Source organism: Clavelina lepadiformis, chromosome 6 (genome assembly GCF_947623445.1).
Source record: "Clavelina lepadiformis chromosome 6, kaClaLepa1.1, whole genome shotgun sequence".
In the NCBI taxonomy this organism is placed as follows: domain Eukaryota; kingdom Metazoa; phylum Chordata; class Ascidiacea; order Aplousobranchia; family Clavelinidae; genus Clavelina; species Clavelina lepadiformis.
Window position 1 is genome coordinate 15,361,400 of NC_135245.1, and position 10,930 is coordinate 15,372,329.

The following is a 10,930-nucleotide window of genomic DNA, read 5'->3' on the forward strand; positions in this document are numbered from 1 at the left end:
ATTAGTCATTTTAAGCTTTTTTAAAGTTAGTTTTCAAAAAACTGCTTTATATGTATATTATATACCTATACAAGAAAATTAATGTCATATTATGCAAAAGTTTCTCAGCTGAATAAAACATATAATTATTGACTTGAGATGGCCATGTGGCAGCCGCCACTACGTTAATGCAATCCTTGTAGTACCTACAGTGCTTCATAAAAACTAGATGATAAGTCCGAGAATGCTATTAGCCAGAAGGGGTAAGCAACGCTTTTGAGAAATAAAAAAAAAGTTGTTTGTTGTAATCAACGTGTCACCAATACTGCGAGCACCTATCGACAGAGGCCTTTTGGTGCGTGCGTTGAACATCGACTATCTTAATTGTTGTGTCTGTTTAAGGACAGCGCTAATATTTTCATTCATTTTATTTTTCGCTTTCAATATGAGGGACGAAAAGTTGTGCCGACAGGTGGTTGCAAACATATTAGCAGTTACGATGACAATTTCCAGAAGTTAGACAGGCGAATGTGACAAGGCCTCCAGGTAATGTTCCCTCTAAGCTGCGCGCGTGCGCAAATGCGCACTGTTGACACGGTCTCCGCGCAAAGAAAATCTGTGCTGCGCACAAGAAAAAAAATCCAACCTGAATTGAAAATAAACGCATCATAATGGCCACAGTGCGCACGTCTGATGTGGCTCACAGTGGTCCAAGTGACCGCTCAGGGAGTTAGTGTGTTTGCTCAGACTCGTGAAAAATTAGAGGGAACATTGCCTCCAGGGCAAAAACGTGCATTACGGGCTGATATGAGAATGTAAAAAGTTACTAACGTGTTAGCATGGCCACCAATCCCAAATTACAAAAAACATAAATTAAACACATTTAATACTGTATAAAACAGAAGTTAAGCTGATAGTTTGGCAGAACATAAGCTTTGTCTTGAAATAGCGTTGCAGAAAATAAGATTTTCGTTAACTGTGGTCGCATTTGCAAGCTTTGTAGTCGACAGTTTAGCGAATAAACGTTAATTATAGTGGACACGAAAAAAATACGCCCCTTCCCGCATCCTCTATTTATTTGCAGTAGACGTCAAGACTTACTGTACACACTACAATGGTTTCGAACTAAATTGCTACAACTGCTTAAGCTTTGTGGACAAGAACAGGCGACAGAGAGGTATGCATATATATTATGTATCGTTTATCAAGTCCTTGCTTTCGGTCAAGATAAAAATGAAGAAAAATGAAAAAAGCCAGAAAAGGCGAAAATAATCTGGGTCAAAAGCAAGCATAAATAGTAAATACAGTAGTGTGAATTAGCGCAATAAAAATGTTTACATGTAAAAACAACACGTGGGAAATGCGAGCAAGCAATAGTTACAAACACAATGAAACTGTGCAGTGGTTGCTTCCGGTTAGTGTATGTTATTCGGCTAACAGCTGGAAGTTCAGTAGTTACAGAAAACATCTTGTGCCAATATAGCAGCTCTTTCTTTATATACATCATTTACAATAAAAAAAAAAACAGTAAAAAATAATTAATAAATTCACTGTTAAGCTTATGGCAAACACACAACACAGATAATTTCCATATCGTACCTAACCCACAACCGCAGGTACTTCGTAGAAAAAAAATAGCAAAAAACGTTCAAATATAAAAGGTAGGTCTGCAGATGGTGGAAGTCGGTTTCACTGGTACTTGGGCTGATTAGTCACATGCAATCATTACAACAATGCAGCATTGTCTTTCTCGAAAGCTATTCGTTTATGAAGCTTGTATGAAAATGCACGTGAGACAAAAGTAAATTTTTAGCATTTACGACAATGTGTGTTGTAAAGTTATCGAGTTAAATTCTTTTTTTAATTAAGTAACGACCACTCGGTTTTGAGATAAAAATTGAAGAAACAGCAGATCGTTGTTCAAGTTTTGACAAAAGAAGTCTTTCCAGAAAAACAATAAATACATTTGCTTGTGCCACAATAACGCAACAACAAAGTGCTAAAAAATGAAAATCGGGAGAAGCACTTTGGAGTCTGATAACTACGAAGTTTCTGTGGATCTGTTGTGTAAGAGCAAATGTTTTCATAATTTAATACTCTTGTTACCTGACACAGCAAACCAATCATGACAACGGATGTTTAAGTGCAGTGCATTTTCAAAACAGTGTGAACATACATTGTACAATAAACAAAAACGTGCCATACAAAAACGCCATATATGAGATTTATCACTTAAATTAAAACTAGATATCGTGGGCACTTTTATAGATTACTGGAGAAACGTCTGCTACATATAGAACGAGACGTCTGAAAGTAAAAAATGTCATCTCATGACAGATAAAGACATTAAAAGGAGATAAAACTTTGTTAATTGCGTCAATAAAAGTCCTTAAATCCGATGATATCATCATATGCAGTCTGGTCTTAATCAAGATCCGTTCATCAATTCTTCAAGTGATTTTGTTTGATCTTGATTGTGAAGTAATAATGCCTGCTTTACTTTCTTGCTCGGAAAACCCATCGCTAAAAACTGCTGTTGCAAAGTTAGGAAAGGTTTGGCCTGTAAATAGCAAAGTATCATACGTAAGGCAAAATAACATGAAAAATTCAGTATGGCCGAATTAATAGATTAAGCGACACATCCAAAAACAAACATTCTAATAAACAAAACCACCTAGTGATTGCATTAATAATTAAAATTTACATTAAACGTAGAAACTTATGGAGCGATGCACAAATAACTTAATTATAGACTGTGAGAATATTTTGTTATGTGCAGGTAAATATTTTACTTAGTAAATTTTATTGTATGTGAGGTGAACAACAGTTGCCAGAATCCTAAAAAATTATCCGTTTTGCAGAAGCCTGGCAATGCCTCAATAGTCAATACGAACAGATGGGCCTAACTCTGCTGCCAGCCACGTGTTGCATTCAACACAGCATTTCCACACAACAGACACTAGACATTTGATATTTCCTATCTGGCGGTTTGGCGCGCTTATTTAACTTCAAATACATCCTCTAAATAACTTATCACCTCTTCTTCTTTTCCATTGAAAACTTCCAGGGCGTCCTCAATGTCATCAGTCGAAAAACCTTCTTCCGACAACCTCTGAAGTATGCAGAGATGATCAATGACCTGAAAAATATTCTTGCTCTGTGTTATAGTGAATACACTAGTGGTTGGCAACATGCAACTCAAATACCTTTACACAGCTTGCCTTTAAAGCTTATGCTAATTCAAATGCAAACTAGTGGACATGTAATAGTTGAATACTCCGAACTTTGGAAACTAATAAATGCAGACAACACTACAGGATGTACGGCACCATACTCAAACAATTAATGGAAACTAACATATATACACAATTCAAAAGCACCACAGTCCATCAATGGGACAAGTATGAATTGCAACAACAGAGTTATATCATTACCACCAAACGCCATTCATCACCGCACCCAGTTCAAAACAGCTTGAAATTTCTTATGAAAGGAGTAAATAAGAAATGAAAATAAAACATAAAGCATTTCATTGATATTCACTTCTTTGTGGTCTTTGCCATATTTCTGCATTGTACGAATCACATCCTCCTCTTTAAATCCCATCGAGATGAAGGCTTGAGCAAATTCTCTTTCATCCGGCGCTAAGCCACAAATAATACCAGGACTCAGCGGGACAGCCTTATAAGATAAGTGAAATAATGAACAGGCAAAGTCATTAAATGCATTACGACTTCAAACAGTAAAATGAAATTAAAATTTTTGACAAGGCAGAAATGTAGAAACTAACTACAGTATAACTGTAATGACAACATGAATTGTATAGATGTACTAAATTACCATAACTATTAATTACACAAATGAAATATTAAATTCAAATAATCAAAAGCGTTAGGAAATATTATAAATATTTGTTACAGAAGCAGTGTTACTTCCTCAAGATATCTCACAAACAGTAAACTTTGTAAACAGATACCTGATAATTAGTTGGTACATGGGAAGATGAATTACCAGGCGCTAGAGGCTGAAAAATATGTAAAAATCATTTTGCAGTTTGAACCCAAATAGATTAGCCAAATATACACCATTCTAGAGGACTAACCCAAATAAATGATATAATCTTAAAAGTCTTCAGAGGGAAAATTATTTGACAAACGATTTCACATGACTTTAAATTACACTTGTTGAAGACAAATCAATGGATGATTACATTCCATGGTGATTGTGGTTTGTGAGGCAAATAAAATATTCTTAATATTGCATCTTGCAGTAATATAAACCCGTACATATTTAGTACTTTTTGGTATCAAATTTTATGGTATTTGTGTGCTTACAAACCCAAACATTTTTTCTCATGGTGTATTTTAAACAAGCTACATAATCTTAGCAGTCAAAACATGTTAACTAAGATAGGTCTTAAAATCTGCTCTAGCTACTACTGGCATGAAACATTCAACATGGAGCTGTTATTATAATTATTTACATAAAACTAATCAAGAACTCAAAACTAAGTGATTCAACAAATTATGATTAACTGATTACAGTTTCATTTTATTCGACCATGCTCAGGAGAACTTCTCTTACATAGCATTCATTGACCACAATGCATGAAATAATTAACCACACAAAAATTAAACATCAGTTTTCAAGCTCTTGCATACATTATGCATTTAGTTACACAGCACAGTAAATTGCAAAGTTACACATAAACATATCTAACATAATAAACAATCTCATAAACTGATCACTCAATCAGCAAAAAAACTAACTCACACAAATACCAGTAAATTAATTATATATCATAATATCATAGTACCGTATTTATTAAAACTTAGTACATAAAAAATTGATTACTTTAAGCTCACCAGTGTAAACAAAGAATTGATATTTTAAAACGATGAGTGGATCAACTCACCTGTTTGATAACATTACTTGGAAGCTGGGGCAGGCTTGAAAGAGCCTTGTTTATAGTTTCTTCAAACCTGGCTCGCTCCTCAGCGGACTTATTAGCCAAAACTTTACTTCTAACGGCCTCGTAAGAAGTTGTGCTAGGCAGTTTTTCCTTATCTTTTGAGTCTGTATTATTGAGTTTTGCTTTGGAAGCAATTGTGCGCGGTTTTACTTTCGGTTTTTCCAACTGTGGAATTTTGACGTTTACGTAAGTGTTTTCTGTATGAATGCCTTTGCTGGAATGAATCACAGTTTGCGAATTTGACTGTTCAACTTGTAGAAAACTAGGAGACGATGTTTTTCTCGAGGATACATTGGCCCCATTTAACACAGTGGGAGAGGGTGATGACCTTGCAGTTGGCATTTCACTGTCTGGAGCATTACTCGTAAAATATTGAGGAAGCACGTTTGCACTGGCAGACGATAAATTTTCAGTGGAAACAGTGTCCTCCTCCATAGTGTACTGAACATCATCTGTTAAAAGATCAGTGAGTTCATTTACAAGCGAGCTCTTTGCTAAAGCCGGGTCATTTTTGCTTCTTTTTGTGATTTTAACAGACACTTCCTCTGTGACGGTCGGTGAATGCTGTCTGATACGTGGAACAGGATGAGTAACAGTTGCAGGAGTGGGTTCCACAATAGCACTACCTAACGGTCAAAACAAGTATAAACACATCAAGACACTGGGAAATTTTTTCACCACTTTTAAGTTAACTTCTAATCTTCTTACAAATGATACTTGAAAAGCTATGAAAAGATATCAGGCTATGGGTTATTGTGCGTAGAAACTGAAGGTATAACCAGAAATATCTCTTTTAATGACATCTAACAAACTAGCAATCTCTGCATAAACAAAAATGCGACATACTTTTGGTAACATGCTGTAGAACATCCTTCAGTTCTTTTAAATCATCTATTGATTTTAATTCCATATTTGAGAAAGGGTCTTGATCATTGTTCTCAAATTCATGAACATCAAGCTGACCAAGTGCTGGTGGATCATCAGAATCTGTTGATTATAGAATCATATTTTAAACATTGTGATAAATTCAACAGTGGTATCAAACTAAAGCAAAAACAATGTAGGAAGAGTCAAGTCAATTTTGAAAACCATACAGTTGCAATCAAAGCGAAAAATGCAGGAATCATATTCATTAATGAAACAAAGTTGTTTTAACAACGGAATAAATGACAACAATGCTTACTTAAAGTGAGTGGCAAGTGCTAAAACAAATTGGGCTTAAATCATGGAATAGCTGTCAGTAACTACGCATGCTGTAAAAAAACTCATCAATAAATTGTGGTGATAAAGGATTTATTGCCAAAATTGTCTCACAAATTTGCTGCTGAAACGAAGGCGACAGCAATTGTAATGTGACAATGAGAAACCAACATATTTGATAGCTGGTGTTTGAAACAAGTATGGAAGAAGTAATAGATTTTCCAACACATTTCGGATGGAATACAACTTTGCAAGTAAGCAATTAGTTGCAATTGATGTTTTTTTTCTTGATAGAAATGTGACAAGTAAACAATGCACATATGTACAAAGAAAGCATTCATGTCCTTAGAGCAATTACAGGTACCAGACTATGTTAAGGACCAAGGACCAGGATTGAGTTCAGTGAGCTGTCGTTCAAGATCTACCTTCAACAGTATAAATCTACCTTCACCAGATTGGGCTTAAATAACACAAAATATTCCTGTTGTGCACTGAAGTACTTTAAATGTAACTATTTCTTATCGCTTACAAAAATTTGTTCTATTCACAAATGATTCCTTTCAAACACAAGCCCCATGCAAACGAATTTCACATTATAACATCATATAATAATTGCCAGCAATAATTCTTCGGCAGTTATTGCATTACACTCAACATTTCTTTCGCTATGCTTACTGAGGACTCTTCTTTGGTTTTAGGTTAGATAATTATTCAAAGTAACTACTATAAAATGAGCATAAGCGAAACACTACTAACACACTTTGTAGCTTATTAGGAGGAAGTTGCATTCAACAGTTATAAATTATGGAAAAAAAGATACAATCAGTTTGTTCTCTCTGATGACCAAACTTTTAATGGGAGCACCTTACATATATAGTTAAGTCAAGCTGCATTAATTGTCGGCTCGGTAACAGAGTGGTCAGAATAGAATGCTCAGCTTGCACTAATGTGGCTCAGGTTTCATACCCTGTGGCACTACCGCACAACCATTGTCCATTGTAATGCCCTTCGGTAAAGCATCAATGATGCTTGCTTTTGCCAAGTGCTGCAGCTGAATTTTCCAAATTCGAGCAATACAATATGAAAAAACAATCAATGTGTGTATTTAATAAAACTTGGAGAAAGAGAATAATATAGCTCCGTAGCCAGGATCAAAGAATCATTGCTGAGATTAAGTCGTGTGGAGCTTTTCCTATTCAACGATATGGATTCAGTACCAAAAATAATACTTACTGTCCAAATTTTGATGAACAGGTTGAGGAGTCAGAATGTTGGAGCTAGTCATATTGTTATAAAAAGGATTCTTTGGGTTAGGATTTTCGAATTGTTTCTTGCGCTCCTTTTCTTGCAGAAATTTTCTGTGCTTTTCTGCGAGTTCTTCCTTTTGTCTCTGCTTTCTTTTAAGCTCGCGTTGCTTTTCTTCTTCTAAACGTTGCTCCTTTGCTTGATGTCTCGCAATGACATTTTTTTCCAGAGAGAAATCATACTGGAAAAATAAGGAGATATTATTTCTAAGAACTTATACTAGCTGTTTCCAAAGAAGTTGCCTACGAGTCACTGCTTAAAATACCTACTGTACATAAAAATGAGCTAAAAGTAATAGACTAGTGCAAACACAAATCGTTGTGCTTATAAATATCAAAAACACTTTGCCATTGCCAAATACTCCATAAGTAAACTGAAATAAAAATTTCTTTTTAACCCACTGCACCCAAAAATATGTCACAAATTGTCATTTGTTATGATGTATATATGTGGCAATGATTATAACATTGCTAAACAAAACCCAGTGTAATGGAATGACAGCAGAGCTGAATACCTTTTTTAAGAATGATCTCGCGAGCGATGGTCATTTTTAAAGGTGGGAACAGAACGACAAGTGGACTTTTTATTAAGGGTTATTCGTTCGTCGCTCTTTTTCTTTGTACAAATAATGCTGCAAACGCACAAAGAATGGATAAAACGATTGAATTAAAAAAAAATTTGGTTCAAAAAAGTTTGTTTTTGGACGATTCTAAGACTACATTTTTGCAGTGAATAAAATTGATCACCATGAGATTAATTTCACACAACACTACGCAAATCAGACCCATGTGATGGCAGTTCAATATACCATATTTTACGGACCATAAAGCGCACTCGATTATAAGGCGCACTGTCAATAAATTGCTTTGATTAGTTTTTTGTTCATACATAAGGCGCACCGGGCTATAAGGCGCATCGGCAAGTTTACTTGTTACGTAATAAATGTAAGCAAGTCACAATAGTACAATGAGCAAAAGAAAAAATGAGCCTAGTGAATATCACAGTTGCTTTTACCGTAGTTTATTGTGTAAGACGGTGGTTTATTTATATAATAATACATTATTATAGACGTTAGGCGCACACACATACATTAGGCGCACCGGCTTATAAGGCGCACAATCAATTTATGAGGAAAAAAAAAGGATTTAAATTGCACCTTATGGTCCGTAAAATACGGTAACTACTTGGCATTTTAAGCTAACAAAAATGGTCAATGATAGAGAGACTAACATAAATGAGCCGAGTAGTTATCACATATTACTTCACGTCGCCTTTATTTAATAACTTAACTGATACGATATGTGCTGTTAAAGTGAAGAACACTGAATTAATGAACGATGGCAGCTACAATTCTAGAAGGCTGTTCATAGTCTACTCCTATAATCATTTGTGGCAGGAGTGACCAAAACAAAACTATTTATAATTGGATTCTCCAAAATTTCCTAACATTTACAACAAATAATGATAAGCAATGATTAAGCTACAGTTAGACACACTTTTACAATGCAAATACGGAACAAATGAATCGAATTTGTTCTCGAAAATGCAACAGAGTGAAAATTGCTAAAAGAACTGAAGTGAGCACAAAACGAGCATGCTCAGTTTTTTATCAAAGAACGAAAGCAAGAACGGCACTCTTTCTTTCATTGACGAGTGAGAGCATGAGCGACGCTCGTTTGAAGAGTGCTTGCCCAGCTCTGAGTGACATGAGAAGTTAGATTAAGTATGATTACTGAAAACAAGTCTTATGTAGGTGATAAGTAGCAAGTGTGGTTATTTATGTATTTTACTGTCAGAATAAGATTACCTTATAGATAACTAAGGCCTTCGGCACCAAACTTTCAGCTAGTACATGTATACTGGTAAACACAATAAACCTACTAAACTACAACTCAGTCTAAGTGGCATTCGATATAAAAATGTGATAGCTTTACCATAACCTGTAGGCTATAAACTAACCTAACATAATAAAATGCTGATAAAAAACTGTAATTAAGCATATACTCGTAAGGTAAATTTTTTCCACTCCAATTAAACCCAGGCTACTTAATTCTTGCTTGAATTAAACACTAGTTGTTACAAATCTCATATTGATTTCACAATGTGACATCATAGCAGTACCAGTGCGTCACTCAGGCCACACTAAACAAACATTTTGCAAAGTTTTGAATTACAATTTTGGCAGCTATATTCTTTACTCATCAAACAACAAACACTTAAAAAAATTTAATTTTTGAGTATACTAACAAAATTTTGTCTTCTTCGGTATACATAAATGGTTTATTCGTTTTAACACAAATCCCTCATTTCATGGACATAAAAACTATTTCCGTAATTCAGCGAAAATCGGTATTTTATTGTGTGTAAGGCCTACCCACCTCACAGTCGTCTAAGATTACTTCTGGATCTTTCAAATCAAAATCGTATGGAAGCTCAATCTTTCGATGAACCAAAATTGCATCAGCTAGCTTGAAGATAACTCCATCCAAACTCAGAACATTTGAAGATGACATGATTTTCACTAAGGCGTTACTTATTTGCAAAACAGCATATATGATAAAGATTTGTTAAGTTACAGATTAAAGAACAACAAACTTATCCAAAAAAACAATTAAGCACCTGTCAGTAACGACAAAAGAAAAAATCATTCGTAATTTAATACTTTGCCAGTTGTAAAATGTTATACTGGAATATGTTAACATTTGTTTTATTTTTGTGCAACTTGAGATAGTCTCTGTATCAAGAAGTTATAACAACTTTTATTAAATCTAAAGTACACATAAACACTGTCAACATTCCGTGGGTATATATAAGAAATCTATTCGGACGAAGTGGGAGAGTGCACACGTGGGTGCTAAGCGTTATGGACAACTGCAGGAGATGGGTAAGTTACTCAACTTGTTTAACGCTCGATTTTAAATCAGGTGGCATCTGATCCAAACAAGGCCTATAGATACCAACGTACTAAATTACTGAGCTTGGACAGTTTCAGGGTCTGACAACTTAAGAGTCTGATATGGGAAAAGACATGTCAGTGACACAAAATTTGTATTTTGTGCTAACAAATGATATTTTGGAAACAACTTTTGTCGCATTTTTAATGAAAAAATACTAAATTACGAAAATAAGAGGTAGTTGTGGTTCATTGGAGGATTGTTTATAATTTGTATCCAATTTTGCATCCCAAATTCGCAAAGCAAAGTTTATCAAAATCAACCTGTTTAATGGTAAACCTACAGAGCATGGTTCTGTCCCTAAAAAGTTGTAGGTCTAAATCTATCTATAGCAAAGCCTGTGGTATATCACGCACAATATGTAAAGCATGCTTAAAAAACAAACAGGCTAAAAATTTTACTGCAGGTTCAGTCCTTTTCCCGGAAATAAAGTCAATGCCAGCAATTTGGCAAAAAGTTTTTTTTCTTCAATCCTTCAATTTTACTAAACTTGCTTAGCCATTGAATACAGCAGGGGTAG

The 10,930-nt window shown here is 34.9% G+C and overlaps 1 protein-coding gene across 1 annotated transcript; it reads right to left on the minus strand.

Moving 5' to 3' along the window:
- Window positions 1-1,151: 1,151 nt before the first annotated feature.
- LOC143462403 (ubiquitin-associated protein 1-like) lies at window positions 1,152-10,093 on the minus strand. Its single transcript, XM_076960558.1, has 8 exons — window positions 9,835-10,093; window positions 7,385-7,637; window positions 5,798-5,938; window positions 4,895-5,577; window positions 3,956-4,003; window positions 3,523-3,660; window positions 3,017-3,118; window positions 1,152-2,539 (listed from the first exon to the last, which is right to left on the minus strand). The coding sequence occupies exons 1-8, from the start codon at window positions 9,967-9,969 to the stop codon at window positions 2,408-2,410; spliced, it is 1,632 nt and encodes a 543-aa protein (XP_076816673.1). The 5' UTR covers window positions 9,970-10,093; the 3' UTR covers window positions 1,152-2,407.
- Between the last annotated feature and the right edge of the window lie 837 nt (window positions 10,094-10,930).